The sequence below is a fragment of the Numida meleagris genome, chromosome 1 (genome assembly GCF_002078875.1).
Source record: "Numida meleagris isolate 19003 breed g44 Domestic line chromosome 1, NumMel1.0, whole genome shotgun sequence".
Classification (NCBI taxonomy): Eukaryota; Metazoa; Chordata; class Aves; order Galliformes; family Numididae; genus Numida; species Numida meleagris.
Window position 1 is genome coordinate 20316044 of NC_034409.1, and position 22879 is coordinate 20338922.

At 40.4% G+C, this 22879-nt stretch overlaps 1 protein-coding gene across 1 annotated transcript; it reads right to left on the reverse strand.

The window, feature by feature from the left end:
* TUBGCP6 (tubulin gamma complex associated protein 6) lies at window positions 80-22761 on the reverse strand. Its single transcript, XM_021384746.1, has 26 exons — window positions 22605-22761; window positions 20498-21309; window positions 18929-19092; window positions 17372-17582; window positions 16717-16890; window positions 15524-15645; window positions 15127-15202; window positions 14655-14764; window positions 13357-13448; window positions 13126-13265; window positions 12162-12311; window positions 11098-11179; window positions 10926-11014; window positions 10621-10736; window positions 9829-9967; window positions 9621-9737; window positions 8082-9375; window positions 7599-7654; window positions 7130-7322; window positions 6694-6862; window positions 5221-5362; window positions 4410-4604; window positions 4006-4138; window positions 3395-3608; window positions 2328-2527; window positions 80-559 (listed from the first exon to the last, which is right to left on the reverse strand). The coding sequence occupies exons 2-26, from the start codon at window positions 21242-21244 to the stop codon at window positions 468-470; spliced, it is 5217 nt and encodes a 1738-aa protein (XP_021240421.1). The 5' UTR covers window positions 21245-21309; window positions 22605-22761; the 3' UTR covers window positions 80-467.

The following is a 22879-nucleotide window of genomic DNA, read 5'->3' on the forward strand; positions in this document are numbered from 1 at the left end:
AGCAGGTCAGCTTCACAGTTGATGTATTCTGACTCTAATACTTCATTTCCATTTCAGGGAAAAAAAAAACAACCATAAATATAATTACAAAAATGATTATCTTTTATTTCACATGTATGTATTTACATGGGAGGAAATTCACATCACTGAAAATACAACATTTACACATTCACAGATATACAGTTTTGCACTCTCTCCCCTGTTAGGACTGGGCACTCCTCTATCTTTGCGCTAATGACAACATCAGTTCTCCGCAGATGAAACAAGAGGAAGCTGCTATAGGTTTTAAGACGCATCATTCTCTCTATGTGATGGCTATATTCTTCAAGCTATTAGAGGATGGGATATTTTTTAATTGACATAAATGCCTCTTGCATGGCATTTGCATAAGCTTCTATGAATTATAAGCATACAGGTTTATCTGTTTCTGCTTTACCATGCTATTAGTGACCTTTATGCTGTAGGTCTCAGTTATCCTTGTAGTAGTTATTAAAGTTGATTCGCAGTAGGAAGTCTTCCAAATGTGGCTGGTATCCTCTATTTACAAGCTTTGTCACCACTGCAAGAAAAACAGAAGACAAAATAAGCTTCAACTGAGATTAATATTCTAAAGTCAGTCACTATCTGCATTTTAATTTAGGGGAAAAAAAAGCACCAAAACCAGCCTATTGTAGAAAGCTGAGGACAATGGATACAGACATGCAATTTCGTATAAGAAAGGTCCAATCACTCTCTCTGGAATTATAAAGAATTGCAAATTAGATGCAAGTTCCAAGTGAAACTGTATTATGCTTTCCCCAGGCTGCTTTCTTACTGTAATGCCAGCTGACCAGGCAGCGTGCTTAGGCCTGCTGGTGACCTCTGTGGAAGAAGAAGCTCTGCAGAAGAAGTTCTCTTGAGCTAAGTCCATTCTGAGAGAGGAAATCAGAGAAACTCCTAGGACAAACCCTTCAAGCTCTACGAATAAACAAGCTGACTTCTTACTCTACATATCCTTATGAACAGAGGAGAAAAGGCAACAGAAACTCCCTAAGCTCTCCCATGCACTTACAGAAAGGGAATCAGCAAGCAGCAGTAACATGCAAGGAGGAAGGGAAGGTGGACAGTTAGAAGTCGGGCCTGCACCAAAGCCATTGAAGTCCAGACTACTTTGTATTGGCTTTCAATGGATACTAGATCAACACATTGTGAAAGAGTCTTTTACAATACACAGTGACTGAAGGAACACGTGTAGATGAACAAGCACAGATTTGTTTTGGAGTGCTTAATAAAGAGGGTGGAAGGAACTGGGTCACTCAGCAAATTTCCTTACGGAATGGTTTATTAATCTCTGTCCATGAAGCAATCATAGATCTCGTAGTATGGGCTTAGGTGGTTCCCAGAGGTGTTCTGACTTCCTGTAGAATTTGGAAGCAGCCATTCTAACTCATCCTGAAATATCTGTTTTTGGTCCTTTGACACCATTTTTGGATAGCCTTAAAGAATAAAAAGGGCAGCTCATTTCCCAAAGAATATAATCTGACTAGAAATTATTCTAGCAAAATAGATCTAAGGAAAACAGTTGTGCTTCCTTCAGGAACTAAAGGGTTTCTGGAAAAAAACCCACCAACCAAACCCCATGAACTACCTTTGTATTCAGGGGAAAAATACAAGCAAGGCCTGAAGGAGAAATGGAAAAGAAAGACGGCTCAACCGTTTCTTGACATGATAGGCTCAGCTGATAGCAAGAAGAAATTTTATAATGTTAAAGGATAGAACATTTGCCAAATGATCCGTGCAGCTGAAAAACACTTGCCTGGCAAACTGGCTGCAAGCTCCAGGTAGTGCCAGGAGACTCTCTCTGAGCCTCAGCCTAACACTGGAATTAGAATTTTCAAACGACACAGCAATGGGAACATTCAGCTAGGTCAGACTGAGAAAGCTTCGAGTTAATTTTAGATGTAACTATCTCTCATTGTTGCCAATAAAAAGTTCCAGAAGTCAATTGCAGAGAAAAGAAAAATATAAGCACATACATAGAGAGCTAAATACTAAATCTTCATTTTGGAAATTAGCTAAGATTTATGTTAGGTTTGGGGATATCTGTTAAGACTTCTCATGTGCATGTTTTAATTAGAATCACTGAATCATTAAGGCTGGAAGAGATCACCAAGATGATCTAGTCTTTGCAGAACAAGGTAATGCAGTTTGTATTTGAGAACTACATGTTCTAACACACAATAAGTACACGCATCTGTACTGTAATTCCAGAACCTCTTTATGATTTTTTCAGTTGTCAGTTGAATGTTTTGTTCTATCACCACCCCAGAATTTATGCATTTTCTTACCTTTGAATAAGAAGTGAGAGTAATACTTGAAAGTATTGTACGACTGCTGCATCAAACCGAAGTTGGGATGAACAGCCATTTGCTTCCCAGCATCAAAGCTCCACGACTGAGAGATCAGCTGGCTGCGGAACTTCAAGATGAGGCTGAAGATGCTGTGTATGATGTTCATCACTGGGGCAGCCTTCTCAGTCAACAGACCCCTATTAAACAGTAATAATGTTAAAAACGTAGTTGATGTTATTTGTGGTTTGTAGGAAGAAGAACACAAAAACGGGGTGACAATCCTTTAGGTTTCCTTTTTAGTTGCTTTAAATAATAACAAAAAAATCCACAAGTCTGCAGTCAACTGTAACGGTGATTTTATAATTTCTGCTCTTTCCATCTCTTTTCCATCTACCCACTATCATTTCAGTGTATACACTTTAAGAAGAAATCAAATGAACTCCAGCTGCTCTCCTCTTATTCCCACCACCACCCTTCCCCATATAAAGTAAGCAAAAGGCTAAAAGTACAAGATTCCCAAAAGACATGTATCTGGACGGAGGCATCACGTCACACATTTGTTCCTCCACAGCCTAGTCCTGAGCACCGCGCAGTACGAGGGGCACACAAAATGTACAGAACAAGCATTTCACATTCTTGAGCCAGGATTACTTGTGCACGCTACTCGTGCAGAATGAAAACAACGCTCATTAACAGAGACTATGACAAGGATGGGGTCAATTGGGGCAGGAGTGCCCGCAGTCTTCGGGTTAGAGCTGTCCAGCCCAGGGGGGCCTGAGGCTCACAGAGGCAGAGCGAACAAGAGCGGGAAGCAAATCCAGGGAGTCTGGGGGAATAAGGAGATGGGTAGCTGGGGAAAGTACGGCTCTTGCTATGTGCCACGATGTTTATTTCCCTTTAAAAGAACATTTGACTCTAGGCACTTTCACATATGAGAATTACATAGCGGTGCTTATGGTTAAGGAGAAGTCAGTTCTGCACACATATGTTAAGCCAAACAGACGGGTAGACCGGCAGCTCCATGAACTTAAATATATGAAATAAATATAAGCATGCTAGCTTGCCTGAAAATTGCTTTGTTGAGGTATTCAGCATGTGTTCTGTGAATTTCTTCCAAATTGCCCACAGAAGACAGTTTGTTTCCAAATTCGCACCACGTAACATGGAGAATCTGATTAGCAATGTAACCTTGAATAACTTTCACAAAATGCTGCATTTCGTGTTTATACAGCTGGAGCTGTCGAAACTGAACAGAATTTGACGCATGACTCACTAAAGCTGAAAAGAAAAACAGAAATATACTATCAGTAGAACCCAGTGGGACTGTCTAAACCAGGATTTGTAAAGGAATGAATGATTCTATTAGTAAGACCTGTTTAAAATGCTAGGGAAATTTCTTGAAGATACTGTGACTTTTGAAGCTTGATGTGACTGCCTTAAGTCACATTTATAATTGACAACTTGAGGTTGTGGAGTCTCCTTCTCTGGAGATATTCAAGACCCATCTGGACGCCTACCTGTGCAGCCTGCTGGAGGGAGCCTGCTTTGGCAGGCGGGTTGGACTCGATGATCTCTTGGGGTCCCTTCCAGCCCCAGCAATTCTGTGATTGTGACTAGCACAGGGTGCTAAGCGCGTTTTGAACAGCGTACCCCCTAGTTCACACGTTATACTTACCGGTGCGTTTTAAGTGAAACCACACATCCTTGAGAGTCCACACCATGTGCTTCAACTGGAGCAAAAAGGAGAAGATCTTGTTGTACTTATTCATGCAGCTCTCTGTTATGACAATATTCAGAGGCCAGTCAACCTAAATGAAATAACCGAGCACTGATCATACCGCATTTTTGTGTTAGAAATTATTAGAATATTTCAGATATAAGTATTTCAGAGACCTATAAATTGATGTAAATATTTTAATAATGGAATGGAATGGCCAGAGTAGGTAAATCCTGTAAATTCAATTACACAGTTTTTCACTCCATTCTTAAAGGTATTCCATTATTAAGATGCTCAGTCTACCACAGTACACAAGAACCATGCTATACTTAGTACTACTACTTTTATACATACTTTCTTACCTTGTACCTCAGCTCTAAGCAACTCAGAGCATCAGGTGCATTGGGCTTGAACACTTCTGGAAGGTACTTGAGGGCAAAAGAAAGATTGGAAGCAAGCTGGGTGTCACCATGAAGACTGTATTGTAATGCTTTGTTTAGGATAGAATTAAGAACCAGCGGATTCAGCAATTCACCAGGCGTCTGTCCCGATCCAAGCTATGGGAAAAAGAAACTCTAATTGCACACTATTAATTAAAAGAGTTGGCTCCTGAAAAAAGGTGAATTAAAGCACAGTGGCAAAGTGGTGACTGCCCTGCTTTGCCCCACCATTCTCACTGGAAGTTTTTACTTCTACAGTAGGGAGGTTATGAAGAAACTTCTGAACTATTTACTGTCCACAGCATCAAGGTAAAGGATGTCTGGGGTAGGAGCTGGTATTTTACAACACAGGCCTTTGCACTGGATCTCAAGTGGCAACAGACTCTTCCAGCGGAAAAAGTGGAATTCCCTTCCTTAGCTGCTGATCTGTTGAAGTTAGAAATTATTACTCTCCGTGTATCAAGTACTCTATTGCTGGGATTAGCTGCAAGAAATACTGCTCTCTTCCTTGGGATTTCCTTGGACGTGGGCATCCCTTCTGAGCAAAGACCTTCTTTTGCCTCGGTCCTTACAAGCTTAACAGAGTTCCTTGCTTCTTGACACAGCAAAGAGGAAAACAGCACAAGCTAGGATTCTAATTCACCATTCCCTTTTTTCCCCTCCAAATTCACTCACAGGTGTCAAGCTAAAACAGATAACCAAAAACCAAAGGCTAAGAAGACGCAGCAAATACCTTCTCAAACAATAGGTCACTGAGTGACTGAGCAAACTCCCCATCTTCCATTAATAAGAAGTGTCTGAGTGCTTCAAAATGCTTCTCTACATTCAGTTCCACGAAGTAGTAATCAACTATTGCTTTGTTCACAAGAGAAACACTAAAAGAAAAACACAGAAAAGGTATTATTCTTACAAGGATCTCCTTCTTAACATTAATATTCAGCTGCGGCTACATCAGGTTAATGCTTCAGTACTTCGATATCCAAGGCAGGATGATATCCACATAAGCAAAAGAAAATGAGATAAAGCTTATGCTGAAAAATCTTCACTCAGAATATGCCAGAACTAAAACCTACCACCTCAGAGAACTGGGTTTTGAACAGTATTGCAAAAGTATTTTAAGGCTGGCTACACATACAACAGGCTGCTGAACCTGTAGCAACATTTTATCAGCAGTCTTCGGACTTATTTCTATCATCACCTAAACAAACAGATCAAGAAAGACACTTACATCCCTGAGAATATCCTAACTGGTACAGCTCTGACACCAGGCCATGAAGGCAAGTCTACAGTACAGTCTGTTGTTTAGTGCAACTACTCAAGCTAGCTTTAAATACTGTAATTTGTGTATTAGGGATAAGCTAATTCTGCCAGGACACAGCTCAGGCGTACATACTCTGCTTTGCTGAATACACGCATCCATGTACACAACTCTGGTGGACAGTGTGGATGTTTAAAACTAAGGTGGGTAATTAGTAGTATCCACATTGAGCTTAAAATATAGCATACGCAGAGTTAGTAAGTGGAAATCCAAATTTGCAAGAAAGAAGAGTCTAAAATAGGAAGCATTTCAATCTATCTGCGAATAACTGTTTTCATGATAGAAGCTGATCTTTTACACATTAACAAACTTTTGTTTAACATACCCTTAGATATACTAATAAAATGGCCCCACACATACGTGGGTTCCCTTAGTATTCCAACAGCAACAAGAACAGACTCCAGTAAACTTCAAATCAGCCTTGAAGACAATAGAGTTCCCATAGAAACAAAATATATTCTGCTGAACATGCATGAGCTTTCATACAATCAAAAGATTTTCTTTTTTTTTTCCCCCCCCTCATCTTTCACGTAGCAAAGAAAGCACAAATCTTACACAAAACACACCTGCTTACAAGAACAACGAAACCAGTGGTGTGAAACACTGTTGTGAAATTCAGGAACGTGAGAGCAAATTCTTCCCTCTAAGCCCCTGGATTCCAGACAGACCTTCAGTTTTGTCATTTGCACATAGAAATGTACGCGTAAGTTACTATTTATCATGTAAATCTGAACTTTTTAGTTTGTAATAAACCAGCCACCCGACCACTTCTGCACTAAAATTCAGAAGCACGCATCTACGTGCAGCTCTCGTCCCAGAACAGAACAAACGAAGGACACCACATTAATTGGTATAACACCAATTACATTATTTCCAGTAAGTACTCACTGAGATACCAGTGGAGCAGTAATAGAACGTTTCATCAGCACGGGCAGAGATAAGAGCTCACTCAGTTGTACAGCTGTTTCATCTGTTGCTGACTGTACCATAGGATCCACAGGAAAAGTGTATGATCTCGGTATCACATGGTGCAAGAGGTGGGAAACCGGTAGTTCTGCTAAATTATAAGGACATAGACATTGTGAGTTATGATACTTAAACGATTTGATAATCTATCTTTGTTAACTTCTACAAACCCCTCTACATCAGAAAATCAAAATGTCAATGTGTAATTCTCATCTTTGTGCCTACAAGTAATTTGTTTAGCTACTGCAGTTCATAATATTGATAATTTACTGAAAATTCAGTTTTTCCAGCACTCGGCTTTCTTGTTCAAGTTTGCTACACCTTCTTCTTGACATGCTGCACCAAGTGTTCTACTCACACATCAAATCGTAACTATCTTGGTATTTTTCGATACAGTACTGATCCGATAATGCTTTCAAATAAGCTTGTTCTTTCTTCCATGCATCTTCCTCTCCTCCTTCCTCATCCTCAGTCTTGGAAGCACTAGGTTCAGAAAATAAAGTTTCTTGGGGCACAGTATCCTGTGGAACTGCTTTTTCAGGTTCTTCTGCCTAAAAGAAAAAGTGTGGACAAATTGCTCTTAGGACAGCTGCTGGTTTTGGCTGTTCACACTTCACGTGTTCTTACAGGCAATTGATTAGTTGTTCCATTTGAAAATAACACAGCTTACCTGTCAGTTCTTTTCTGACATGTAAAAAACAATTCAGTATTACACATTAGTAAATTAACACAGACTGATTTGCTACCATGCTTACTACCTTAATTACCAGATCGCTTGACTCTTTGAAGGAAGAGGAAGACTTCTGCGCTACCAGTTTGTTTCTTACCTGTAAGCTCTGCGATGAATCTGGAGGAGGCTCCTTGTCAACCTCATCTGCAATTACTACAATTACAAGTAAATTATTAAAGACAGCAATTACTCAGACCCGATTTTAGTACTTCATACTTCAGATCTGTTCCCAAAGTCGTTCAAAATTTCCCTAAAGCTTACAGAATGCCTCAGAAACAAACACCCCAGTAACAGTTCCTCCCCAAAGTCCAACATGTGCAGCTTTGTGCATGTTCTCTACTCAAGATCACGTGAGGTCCTGTTTCAAAGTTTCAGAACACCCTTTTTTTAAAAAAAAATTCTCTGTTTCTTGTATATAGGAGACAAGGCTAAGTAGAATTCTTGAATCTGGATTCTAACAGCATTTAAAAACTTATATAAGGAACTAAGAAATAAGTACCCATTTTGAACATAAACATTTACAGTGACTTTAAAGATCTCTTAAACAAATGCTGACTGAATAAACTTCACTTTATTTTACCTTCTTGTTTCTCTTCCACTGTATTTTCCTTTTTGTCATCCTTAGTGTCAGGAGAGACAGGATCACTGTCAGGTGACAGTGACTGTGGAGAAATGCTTTCCTTAGCTTGTGATGGTTTTGTTTCCTTTCCACTCTCCTCAGCAGGAGATAATTCTTCATTATACAGAAGCGTCTGAACTGTGGAATCAGATGAAGGACCAGAAATGGCTTTACGATGAGGTATTGGATCATCTTCTGTAGATGGAGTCCACTTCCCTATTTGGATGCTTGACTGAGATGCATGACCAAACGGGCTCCAACGAGATTTCAGAGGCTGCGTATCTGAAACTAGCTCTCCAATTTTGATGTGTGACTGTGAAGAATGCCCATGGATGTTCCAGCGAGGTCTAGCTGAGACAACCTCTGACACATTCTCACCAATCTTAATATTGGCATCAGACACGTGACCATGGATGTTCCACCGAGGCCTTGCAGGAGCGACGTTTGACACATATTCACCAACCCTAATATTGGCTTCTGAAGCGTGCCCATGAATGCTCCACCTAGGTCTTGAGGGTTCTATCTCTGAAGCATATTCCCCAATTTTAATATGAGCTTCAGAAGCGTGTCCGTGAATATTCCATCGGGGTCGAGTAGATTCAACTTCTGAAGTATAGCTGCTGATTTTTATATGGGAGTCTGAAGAATGCCCATAAGGACTTGACCGTGGCTGGTAAGTGTCCACCTCAGGCACATATTCTCCCACTCTAATGTTGGCATCAGATGCATGCCCATGGATATTCCACCGAGGCCTCCTTGGCTCCACATCAAATACATTTTCTCCAACTCTAATGTGCCCCTGCAAAGCAGCAGTTGGCCTGAGAACAGTATTAAAATCATACTCGTTTTGCTGATGTAACAGTGTATTACCTTCTTCCAATACAGGCTGATTTTCAATTATTTGAGAAGTCTCTGACAGATCCGAGTTAATATTTCGAAGTGCTTCATCTAGCAGAGATCCTTGTAAGCTTATGGCAACAAGTTGTTCATCTTGTGGCTTTGGTAAGAAATCTTCTATGTTCACACTGGATTCAGGAGAGGAATCAGCATTGCACAGGGGGCTGCATGCTCGCTCTGAACTCTGTAGACTGCCTTTAGACCCTGCAGTTTTAGGCTGAAAATGCTGGTCAGCATTAGTATTTGCCAGATGTGGCACAGCCAGTGCTTTGTCAGTAGATGTAACATATTCCAGTCCAGATTCAGAATCTTTTCTGCCAACTCGTTCATTAGAATGCAGAGGTTTCATAGATAACACCTAAAAATAAATAATTATTACACTGTATGGCTAGCCACATAATCAAGCTACTTAATAAGGCATCATGTTGTTACACGTAAGACTTCAAATTTCCCAGTTTTTCAGATGAATTAACAGATAATGTGATAACTAGTCACACTGCTGCTACAGCAAACCTTCTATTTGCTGAACTGTACTATGAAATGAACTCGCCTTAAGGAAACTTGGAACATCTACCTGGAGTTTACATAAGCAAATAAACTCACCTGCGAATGTGGATCTTCCACAGCAGTGTTTCTATCTAAAGCCAGCTGGCACTGTTTATAAGGAATAATATCCAATTTTCTCCTGTAGCTTCCATCTGGAAGTTTTTCAAGCATTTCCTGTAAGCAAAAATGACAAAACCGAAAGTCTTTAATGTATTGAATACTAGATTTTCTAAAGATCATTTATTTAAATCTTCTCAGAAAATACCTCGATGCGTTTCTGATCTTCAAAGAGAAACTTAAGACGAGCCGTTTCCAACTTGTGTCGCTGGATTTTCCACAAAGCTCTTTGCTCCCTACGGGCTGCATCATCAGAAAGTTTGCTGTAATGGTCAATTAACTCTTGCCTAAATGAAAGTAAAAATAAAGCTGAGTTACAGATCTTCACAGAGGGATTTTTCCTCTTCCCTTCTGAAGAATTAGATCTTTCTGCATTTCAGAACTGAGAAGTACATTTTTAATATTAAAAACCAGAGCCTTCGTTTACGGTGAAATAACAAGTAGAGAAAATAGGACTGCAGTTTTAATTAATACGTTCCTCTAACTATGCTTAGCATGTCACTCGTTTTTTAAGTATTTTTAAATGTAACAGAAGAAAATGAAATACCACCAGATACATAACAAAAGCACGCCAACTAACTGATAATCACTGTACCTGCCCTGTGTGCTTTTTATTTCTGCTTTGACATACATATGGCCATTTTTGCTACGGGCTCACATTTTAATTGTAAGACTAACATTTTTACTCAAACTCTGCTCATAACAGAAAACAGACTGGATAGAATGGGAACAAATCAGTGGATCCCAGGCTTCTGGACCACTAAGCAATCCTAAATCACACATTTGCTCACAGAGCACCAAAAATTCTTACACCCATCCTACAGCTGTGAACATTACCCCTGTAGAGCAGTGTCTGAAAACTGCTAATGCCATAAATGGCAAAATAAAATATTTTCCTGAGGTCTCCATGAACTTTGGGAGACTACTCAGAAAGACTTACCTTGCCTTTTTTTCTAGTTCCTCCTCCAAAGCTTTCAGTCTTTTTTCTCTTTCTCTGAGCTCTCGGGCATAGCTGAAATCATCATCAATCTCCTCTTGCTTTATAGCAAGGCGACGCTGCAGAAATATTTAAAACTTTTAAAAGCCACTCTCAATACTAGCTGGGATGCACACATCTGCAAAAAGTTCCTATCGGCATTTCATGCATATATTAACTCACTCAAATTCAGTACAACAAATCAAAATAGCCTTTCAATTATTTGTGTAAGAAATACACTTAGCCTTTAGAAATAAACGCAGAAATACCTCTTGGTCTTTTGCAAACTGCTCTTTCAACTTCTGAAACTGTTCACGTTTCTTTGCATCTAAAGCCATTCGTTCAGACATCTGTCGATCTGTGTTACAATAAGGATACTGTTATCTTACACTAACAAACCCAGTGGAACACACAAACACACCAAACTCCATCACAACTCACCATTAATGGCTTTTAGTACTTTGCTAGCAGTCTCTCGAGCATGAACGATTAATTCCTGCTTGGCTATTTCCATGCGCAAATCCTGAAAGTATCAACCAACAAAACACAGGTGGAAATATTCCTGTTATTTTAGACTTGAAAATACAGGTACACATGGTTATTAATCCATGTAACCATACAATAACCATGAAATGGTTATTAACCCACAATTACAGTAAGCAAAGAAGAATAAAACAATAATTAAATTATAAGTCTATAATAAGTTAAAATTATTATTGCAAACTTGCTCATACTCTGGACCTTACATCAAAACACATCAGTCCAATATACATACTGCATTCGTGCAATGTGTGAGACAGAACTAAAAGTATTCTGACAAAACAATTAGCCATGCAAATTATAAGAAAGAGCATTTTCTGATTCCTAATCAGTTTCTTCCATTAGCTAAATAAGAATTGTTTACGATTAATAACGATTGTTCACGAGGGTGGATAGCGATAGGACAAGGGGAAATGGTCTTAAACTGAGACAGGGGAGATGTAGGTTAGCTATTAGGAGGAAGTTTTTCACACAGAGGGTGGTGACGCACTGGAACAGGTTGCCCAGGGAAGTTGTGGATGCCCCATCCCTGGAGGTGTTCAAGGCCAGGCTGGACGTGGCTCTGGGCAGCCTGGTCTAGTGGCTGGCAACCCTGCGCTCAGCAGGGGGGTTGAAACTCGATGATCTTTGAGGTCCTTTTCAACCCAGGCCATTCCATGATTCTATGATTTAATTTAAAATCTTCTCAGTGCTTTTCAGTAGCAAGGCAAATCTCTTGCTGCAAAGAACTATGATGGAAGTCCAAATCTCCTTTAAAATGAGAAAATGCTGGCAAATAACAACACACTGCCTAATGTCTTAGAAGTTGTATTAAAAGTCTATTCACTGCACCAACAGGTGAAACAGCAACTGGCCAATAAGAAAATTCTGACCATCAATGCAAATTCTTTCAAAGTTACAGCAAAAATGAAGTATTTAAAAAAAGAAATCCCAACATGAAGTTCTTTACTCTTTCATCCATTTACCTTTTCCTCCTTGCTTATAGAACTGTACCGAGCAATTCTTTCCATTCGACCTACATACACTGCACAATCTCTCTCTATTTCTTTCAGCTCCTCAAGTGAAAAAATAACGGAAATCCGGGGAACGGGTATATCCGACCAACATATATAATGCTGAAAGACAGAGAGAAATTTACTGGTGTTACATGTTAAAAATTGCAAAATGCAAGATTATGAACTCACGTGCCAGTACTATTGGCACACCTGAGTCGTGGTTTGAAAATGATTATCAGAGCAGATTGAGGAGAACTAGCAGAGGGTCATCTTGTTTAAGATACCAGGGTTATGCCTCGTATCTGGCATTGAGCTGCTCAGCTCTGGCAAGACTGGACACCTCTGACTTTAAAAAGAAAGAGAATACTTTTTACTGAAGAATGCCCACAGACTTCAGACAATTCTGTGGCTGTTTCCCTGTTAGACATGCACAGAATAGTGTGAAGACACAAAGTGATTTAACCAGTCCTTCTTGCCAAGGACAACACTTGTCCTGCAAAATAAGAATAAGAGGAACTATTTAAGTTCTTCTTGGAAAGGCAGTGGTAGAGCTGACATACAAGAGCTGTGCATAACTGAGCCAAGACCCAGTAACTAAGGTATCTGGAGTGAGAAATGGAAGGCACTGGCTTGGAAGACTACAACATTTCTGCTTTCAGCAGAAAGGAAAATAGGAAATCTAGCACATGCACTGTGTATACAATAAATCTGATGCTGTTAAAAATGTGTATTTCCACAGTTGAGATATTAGCCAGTAGAGTGGATAATCAGTTCCAGAATATCTGAGAGCAAATAACTGACTTTCATGCATTAGCCTCCCGCTTACGCAGTGCCAGCTGCAAATAAAGGAGTTCACTTGCTAAAATATAGCAAACCAACACTGAAGAGACATGGTTTTCTCACTCTAACAGGGAAGAACCAAACTGATACTTACCCTGGGACAACACAATTTCAGCAGGTTTATGGTTTTCCCACATATATATACGTCATTAGCAATGTGTTTAAGAAATACAGGGACACAATCTTCTACTTCCTTTGAAATCAAGACGTAACCATGAGTCCAATAATGTTTATCTGCACACCAGAATAAAAAGTATATATTTTTAATTATTGAACTAACAGCACAAATTGGGTAAAACAGAAACGCTCAATATGCATACCGTACCTCTGAAACAAAGATAATCCTCATTCACCTGGATCATAAACTCTCCGTAAACATCCCGGAATACACCACTGTATACCCAATCATAGATAAATCTAAAAGAAATGTAATTAAACAATCAATCAAAAAATCAATCCTCTTGCCTTCTCACCTTTACCACAACCAACCAGCCAGTATATTCTTTAAAATATCAAAGCACACAAGCTATGGGAAAAATAAAAACATGCAATTAAGTGCTGTCACACTGATAATTAAGGATATTTTTCTTAAAATAAACCAACTCTACATAGCACATTTCACCGATTATTAAGATCAAAGATTGTCCTAGTTAAAAAAATCCTTTTATTTCTGCATATAAATTTACTAAGGAAATATTAAAAATCTCTAGAAACATTTCAGTCACATCAAAAGAGCAGGGAGAGAGAAGCAGGAGACACATATAACTTTGGCAGGAAGAAATGGACAGGCTATAAAACAAAGATAAATACCAACACTTCTTCTCTGTATCTAGAGACATTTTTTAATATACATGTAATAATGAGAACACATATTTTGGAATACTTATTCACACTTTTACATATTTCCTCTGTGTAATTTCAAGCCTTTAAAGAAATACAATTATCTGAACCTACAGATAAAAAGGATCAGAGCACCCTGAAGACAGTCTTCTTTTTTCTTAATAGTTTCAATACTAACACCTTTTCTAGAAGTGTCCTCAATGCAACAAACAGGAAACCTTCAGTACAGGAACCACAGTTTAATTTTGCGGTTGTAAATAAAAGTTAAGAACTTTTAATGCATTAGAACCGGTGTTCCTATTATCTATTGAAGCAACAACTTTTATCAGTTAATTTCTTTCAGGCTAACAGCACTTTCTCCAGATGATGGACGCCTCCTTCCACGGCGGCCCTGATGACTGATGTTTTGATAAAGATCTGCAACAAATTATTGTTATTATTATTATTATTGCTTACTGAAAAGCCCATAAACACAGTGGAAATAAGCATTAACTTTCCTAGTTCGTAGAACTCTAGAAGAAAGGCATGGTTTGCCAGTTTCAGGATTTTATGTAAAACCCATGCATTGTTACTGATCTGGAAAGAAAGGGAAAGAAGCATTCAGCAAAACGAATGGATTTTAATATGTATTTTGCAGAAACAGTTGTACCTTAAATCTTTTCTGAAAATGTTAAAAGTCATTGTCACGTTAGCAGAGTTGTTAGCAATTAGCAGTCACTCACTAAACCCCTCATTCAAAATCGCGCTTAAACACAACTGTGCAGAGAACAGGTACGAACGCACCTTGTGTACGGTTCACAACTTGTCTTTAACAAAGACAGAAGGACTGGATAATGCTCATTGCTACAGTTGTTGAGGGCCTCTTTGTATAGATACGAAAGCAATTTCACACCCTAAAAAATGAAAAATATTATAATATTAGATGACAAATCCCACTTCACCATCAATAATACAAATTAATGAATACGTACATTTAGATGTTTCACTAGACACAGAAGGCACGATTCATCTTACTTTAGATATCTGCAGTTAAGATCACTTTATCTGAGCTAGTGATCTCCTTCTCACTGTATAATCACTGGAGAGTTGGATTAATTTCACTTGCTAAAAACATCTTTACAGTGAAATGCACTCTAGAGGTCCAAGGTCATTTCTTTGGTAGCATAAAGACTAAATACATTATGTAAAATCCTGCCTATTTTTGAAAAATATTATAACTGTAACTGAAACATGAAAGCAAAAAATCCATTATCACCGTAGGAAATGAAGCACCAGCTCCACCACTGATCCCCAGTGCTGTTGTTCCTATGCCACAAAGTTCAGCCAGATATCTAAAAGACAGTATTAAAGCATATGTAAGAATTTCAGTCAGAAGTCTCTGAGATCACAGTGATCCGAACTTTGCTATAGTCGAAAGCCATACAACAACCCGATGGTATGGTCTGAATGACAAGGATAACAAAGTAACTGAATGTAAGACTTTACATGCTTTCCATAGGGATTATAAAGAAATCTTTATGTGAAAATGCAGGAAAAATACTGAAAGACTATGTAAGAATTGCCGTCTAATATTCTCCTATAGTGTAAAGAAAAAAAACAAACTGCAGGTTTTGTTCTATGGAAAGCTTTCATGTTGAATGTTATTCTCTTACCTCAGCTGACGACCCAATTTCCTGAAGAGAAAGCTGATTGTCAGAAGACTTAAAGTAGAAGGAGTAGACAAAACGCAGGCTCGGTAATACTGAAGATACTTTCTCAGACCACTTGTGAAAGCCTATTATCAACAGAAAATATTTACAAAGCCTTACTGGTAAAGCTGTTAATAGCCTACTTGCATCTCACATCAGTTGCACCAGCATGAAAACAAACCTTTAATAAAATAATTTGCATGTAAAGGTAAGAGGACCTTGTGTAGGAAAGTAAGAATCCACACAGCTTCAGGCATACAATTAACCAAGGGATTCCTTTATACTCTTTCAACATCCCATGCACAGAGCCTGTACCCAGGCATACTCAGAGCATCCTGGCTCATCTTCCTTGATTTGCCCTTCTGAGGAGCTTCTTATTCTCTAACAGCTCCATTATGAAATCAGGGAAACCTGCTTCCTTACTTCCATGCCTAAATTAGAGGAAAAAACTCCTACAAAATGTCTAACTTTCTCTAGCATGACTAAAAATCAAATAAGAGTTTTTTATTCAATTTCTGTTAACATAACTACAAACGAAATATTCAGAAGGCATGTATTTTCATAATTAATCCTAAAAGAATTATATGCATGAGAAAGAGACAAATTCACCTGGCATCATGCAGGTACATACAGCTCAGCAAAACATACAGAGGGTTGACAGGAAAAATGTGCACTTAATTCTGAACTAAGAAAAAGCTACTAAAGCTATTAAATAGCATGTTTCTCTATTTCAGTATCTATGTAACATATACAGTATGTTATATATATATATAGATATATACACACACACACTGCATTAAGAAAGCTATTGTATTTTAAATGTACACATTTTAACATATAAATGTTACTAAATTCTGTCCCTTTAGATCTCAACAAAGCCACATAATGAAACAAATCACAGTTTTAATGAAGAGTTTTCATTTGTTGTTTCAGTGCAGGCAAGCCCTAAGCACACACAGCTCCAATTTAAACAGGGCTTTGTGGTGGTACTGGTGCTACTTGCTGAGCTGGGATATGTAAATATAAATATTTGTATCGAAAATACTTTGCAGTTCTGGAGAAAGCAGAAATTCCTGCCTTACATGAAATCTAAGTTGCGTCCTGTACCTAAAATAACCGGCCCATTAAATGTAAGCGATTTAACACAATGGTGCTACCTGAAACACAAGCCCTTTGTTGTACGACGAATCTAAGACTGGCTGAAGAGAGAAACGACTGAGCCGTGTGTAGTAGGTTCCATACTCTGCAACTTCCGAGAGCAGGTTGTGCATGGTCTCTGGTGAAGTTCCAGACACGTATACCCCCTCCTTTATTATAAAAGTTTGAGCAGCCTAAAAGGAAACGGGGAAAGGAAAAAAAAAAAGGCTTCAAATACTACCCAGCTGCATTCTGATTTTAAACAGCAAACATTTAGAGACCAATTTTCAGCTTAGATACTCTGGTAACTCAGGACTATGTACGTAGGAAAATATAATACGCATATTAAGTTGCAGCAAAATGTCATGAGTGTATTTTCAAATATATAGAATAAGATTAATTATCAAATTTTTTAATGAAAACCCAGTCTACAACACTATTTAAACTTCTATTTTCAGTAATTCATAAGCTTATTTTCACAAATTATTTTGACACATATTAGTTCCCTGCATCTTGCAGTAAGTCATTATTGCAACATACAGATAGGACATTATTGCAATTAGGTCACACTCATCCTCTTAACACCACTGCAAGATCTGAAAATAAATAGATGTATTAAAAAAGGAGGTATCTTAAAAAACGCAACTGAGAATTGCAGTTAAATATCTTTCATACCTGATTGAGTGAAAACGTAGCAGATACCACACCAATGAGGACGTTCAAGACATCCTTCACCAGTTCAGGTTCCTTCATCAGCACAAGCTGTGGAAGCTGAAGTACACTACTACTGAAGAGCTGCATTTCCCCTTCTCGGAGTTTGTAAAACTTGTCAAAAGCTTCTCTGCCAGCCTCAGTCAGGTATGGCTCTTCTTTTTTACCAGGTGGGCTGCCGGAGTAAACAAAATATTGAAAGGTGGTTATATGAGAAATAAATACATCTCCTAAAAAAAAAAAGAAAAAGGCATTTCGGAATTTTACACAGCCAGCAAGGTGTACTGAGCACAGAATGCTAAGTTTTCAAGGGTTTGTGCATGCAGACAATGAAACCATAGCCCTAACCCAGGATGACAAAGAAACTGGCAGGTAATTTGAACATCACTTCAGGAACACAGGCTTTGCCAGAGAAATCCCACTTTCTTCTGTGGCTTTCACTGCCGCAGTTTCCATTTTAGGAAAGTGAGGGCAATACATACTAGATTTCCAGGATAATGCAATACTAATATTCTAACACATTCAAGAGCAATAGGCTCAAATTATAAATGACTTGTATAAACACATTTTACCTCTCCCCAGCAGGGATTACCATCCCCTCCAAAACAAACTTTCCATCCAATTCTTGCAAACTGGTCTGGGTTCTGGTAGCATTTCTTACAGGAAAGCTTCAGGTATATGGTCTGCATTTGACTTTTAAGATCCTTAAAACATAAATGGTAAGAAGAAAAACTGTTTTCTTACTATGAGCAGAGCCAGAGCGGTTTTGGGAAATCAGGGAACAGAAATGAGCTTAAGCTCAGGCTTGAAAATTTCAACACCACATGGCATCGTGACAGATGCATCACTAGACCCTCAGAAAACACACACAAGTTTCACTGAGTAACAGGCGCACTGCTGCTCAGCAGGAATTGCCATTTTTTTTCCTTCCAATTTCAGGAACCAGGGAAGCTTTTAACAGGGCCGTCTAGAGCATTCTTTCAGGAAAGGAAACTCTTTCAACAGCTGGAAGGGCTACAAGTCAAATACCACCAACTATCAGTTAATGATTTCTGTTTGGGTTACAGACCCAGGGAAAAGGAACACAGTACTGGGAGGTAAGGGTTTAATTCTTCCAGCACTTTCTGTTCTGAAACTAAAAATATGCAATCATTTTAGATTGAAATAAATTGCATTGTGCATACGGAGACATTGGTTAGGAAATGTTGCATTTTACATGAGCAGAAAGTGTTGCCGTAACTCCCTGGTTTTTTTTTTGTTTTGTTTTGTTTGTTTTTTACAAAGGTGATTTTTCATTCTTCCTAGGAAATAGCTGCAATCTGAAGACTAGTTTGCTGAAACGGCATCATCTTTTTTGCTCTCAATCATTAATACAAATACTGAATTCTGTGTATTAAATATGCGGTTTTCCTACTGCATATTTAACTCCTACACGGAGGTCATTTAGAACTAAGATGAAATGCACCTTCATGCATTCGCATGCGATGCACAGGAAGTTTGCCAATAACATCAGACACATACTATCCAATTCTTTCCCAGCATCTTCGTTTGCTCGGCCCATACGTAAGCACTGCGTCCCACAGATCTATGTCTGGAGTCATGCTGGGCTCTGACTGAGAATCAGGAGTCAGATTGGACGCCGACTGGAATCCTTCATCTTCTGACTGGTCTATGCTTTGAGGAACCTGTCGGAAACAGTTCAAGCTTCGCATATGAAAACATTACTGGAGAAACATAAGCTGATAAAGACGTTTTGCCATCATTTGTGATCAAGGGATTCAACATGACTCAGTCAGTGCCCACTCCTTTCCTCTGCAAGTTCTCCTTAAACACTGCTTCATCTGTTCCATTTCCACAGGCACCAATGCCTATATACAAAACAAGTCAATCGGCACTGAAATAATAACACTAAGTTTGTTGATGTTAAAATTGAAACTTACTTCTTCGTAAGAAGATAGTTCAGCAGAGAATCTGAACTCTTGGATATTCAGCGACATGTAACACTAACACAATGGCACTGTTCAGAATGTCTTTTAAGAAGATTATTAATTTTGATCCTTCAGATCTGTACAAATTTTGTTAACATAGTTTGTTCCCTTTATGCTTACTCACATGCAGTAAACCTGCAAGTGTCCAAACACTGCATATGCCACACTCTAATCTCAACAAGAGTTGTACGTGCAGAACAGTACCCGATTTTAGTAAAAGACAATCACACAATGACATCCACAAAAAAACACAGCACGTTCTTCAAGAAAGCTCAAATCCTACAGTGTGATGGAGAGTACAGCACCTACTAAAAAACGTCTGCCTCCTCTCAGTTAAGACTTACAACCATACGTGTACAGGGCTTTTCTTTTTTAATGTCTGAATTCCAGTTTCAATTAGGACTTTGAGTTAAGGGAATTGCAAGAGGTATCCATACGTTAAGCAGAGTGAACAACAGAGGATTAAAAAAAGAAACAGTAAAAAGCTTACCAACAGTAACAGAAAGACAGAAAAAAAACACACGAGTGCATTTACCTAGTACCTCTGTGAGAATATAATACAGCAAAAATCAATAGATTGGACAGTATAAGATACAGTAGAAACTGTACACACTGCAAAGGTAAAAGGACAGCAGGACACAGGAGGTTTGATAAAATATAACTGAAAAAAATGGCTCAAGATACAAAAGTCACAAGGAAAATACACAGAATCTGAAGAGCAAAGCACACACATTCAGGCAGGAATGCTTATGCAGTCAGGCTGAACAAACAAACAACAATGCAAAGAAGTTCAATATACAAAGCAGGCAAAAATGTAAGCAAAAGATTACTGGGGTGGAAAAGGCACAGATACAGCTGATGGCTTAACTTCATATAGCCTATAGCCAGCACCATGACTTCTTTATACAGTTCTACGATAAGACCAACACCTTCATAATCATACGTCTCTGCAGCACAAAAGCAACAAAGGATCCCTGCTCTAGCTTAAATTCCAACAGTTTCTATTACACATGAAATTACTACTTATGTTCACAAAAACAAGTTCAAAATGGCATACTGAAAGCATGCATAGACTCTGAGTCCAAAATAAATGATACCATACTTTAATTGCAAGTCCAGACAAATCTGCGTTGTCAGGCACTGGTGGCAAATCCAACTTGATGTCCATGTCATAAGTACGGCTATGGACAAGAGCACCAAAGAGCGAGACGCGTGTTTCTCTCTCAAACTTGTCCCCAGCAGGATAGTTCTGTGAGAACAGCCCTATGGCAGGGAGTCCTGTTCCAGGAGCAGCCTCCATTATCTGAAGTGTCTTCTGAATTGTGTCATTGAACTGACATTCTTCATTTGTTATTAGAGACTGTATATCAGCTTCAAACACACTGACATCGTAATAATCATAACCCTGATACTTGACATTTCTCCCGACATATTTGTTGTTCAGAAAATAGTCCTTTTTTTGCGGTACGAGCTGTGGAGGACCTGTTCCAGCAAGCTGTACCAAGAGATCCAGGACAGCATTAACTTCAGTAAATGGTAAGCCCTCAGCTGCTTCCAGCTCCTCCACAAGACTCTCCAGCCTATCTGCCTGAGCTCCTAGGCCACCGACTCTCAAGTTGAAAGACAGCATCAAAATCTTGTTTTTCACTGGAAGCCTGGAAACATTTGATTGCAGCTTACGAGCTTCATCTTGAAAAAGGTTTATGAACAGGGTGTTATATGCAACCCTCTTCAGGTTTTGCTTGGCCTTCCTCTTGCTGATCTTCCGCCTGCCCAGGTGCACCTTCCATGGCAAACCCGTCAGGTGTGCCTCACACAGGTCATTGAACAGCTGTGTAATGCTCTCCATTTCTAGTCAAACCGTCAGGCTGTAGCAACTAGCTTGACACTGAGTCTCTGGTTTCATGTGAAGATCTGGAAAATATCAGGAAAAAGAGGAGATGTTTGTGACATAAACATGAGAAATTTGTAAGCATGTTTTAACTGAAACCAAGGCAGCCCACAGTCACAGAATAATTAAGGTTGAAAAAGATCTCTAAGATCATCCAGTCCAATCACCCGCCTACCAACAATACTGCCTACTAAACCGTGTCCCCAAGTATAACGTCTACATGATTCTCAAACACTTCCAGGGACAGTGACTTCATCACCTCCCTGAGCAACAAGTTCCAGTGCCTGACCACTCTTTCGGAGAATAAATTTTTCCTGACATCCAACCTGAACCTCCCCTGTCGCAACTTGAGGTCATTCCCTCTTGTGCTATTGCTGTTACCCAGGAAAAGAAGCCGACTCCCACCTCACCACAACCTTCTTTCAAGTAGTAGTAGAGAGCAGTAAGGCCTCCCCTGAGCCTTCTCTTTTCCAGACTAAACAATCTCAGTTCCCTCAGCTGCTCCTCATAAGACTCGTGCTCCAGACCCCTCACCAGCTTCACTGCCCTTCTCTGACCATGCTTAAGGGCCTTGATGTCTTTCTTGTAGTAAGGGGTCCAAAACAGAACACAGTACTCGAGGTGCAGTCTCACCAGAGCTGAATACAGAGGGACGATCACTTCCCTGCTCCTGCTGGCAACACTATTTCTGATACAAGCCAGGATGCCACTGGCCTTCCTGGCCACACTGCTGGCTCGTGTTCAGCCGAGTGCTGACCAGCACCCCCAGGTCCTTCTCCCCTGCACAGCTTTCCAGCCACTCTGCCCCAAGCCTGTGGCACTGCCTGGGGTTGTTGCGGCCAGAACGCAGGACCCAGCACTTGGTCTTCAACAAGATTTCATCCTACTGGCCTCAGCCATCGATTAGGCCTGTCCCGATCCCAAATGAGAATGAAAAAACCTGACCCAGTACGTATTTAGAACACGAGCTATAAAAACACTGCGATGATTCGATCGCTAGCTCATTTTATAGCGATGCTTAACTCCAGAAGCCTGGTTCTGCAGAGAAGCCCGCCTGACCCGAGGCCCTTGGGAGCACTCCCGAGGTTGCCCGCCAGCCGCCGCCCCCAGCACCCGCCGCGCCCGCAGGCAGGAGCACGGGCAGCGCAGCACAGCGCAGCACCGACGTGCGGGCACAGCCGCTGCGGCGGCGCGGGGCGCAGCCCGCCACCCCACCGCCGCACGGCGAGCGTCGCCATCACCCCGCGCAGCGCCCTGCCCGTCGGGGAGCCCAGCCGTCCCCATCCGCTCCCGCCCGGCCCCGCCGCAGCCTCGCTACCTGCGGGATCCCCCGGCGGCCGCCGCGCGAAGCTCGTGGCCGCCCCTCCGCTCCCGACCCTCAGCGCGGCCGCGGCTGCCGGCGCCGCTACGTCACGGGAACGCGACAGCCGTGGCGGGAGGGGCCCGGCGGCTCCCGCGGCCCTGAGGTGCTGCGCCGGCCCCTCCGCCAGCACCGCCCCCTGAGCGCCCGCGTCGGCTCCTCGCCAGTAGCGGTCGGCGCTGCAAAGCCCTTCGTGGGCCCGCCCGCCAGTAAGGGGCTCCGGGAACACGAGG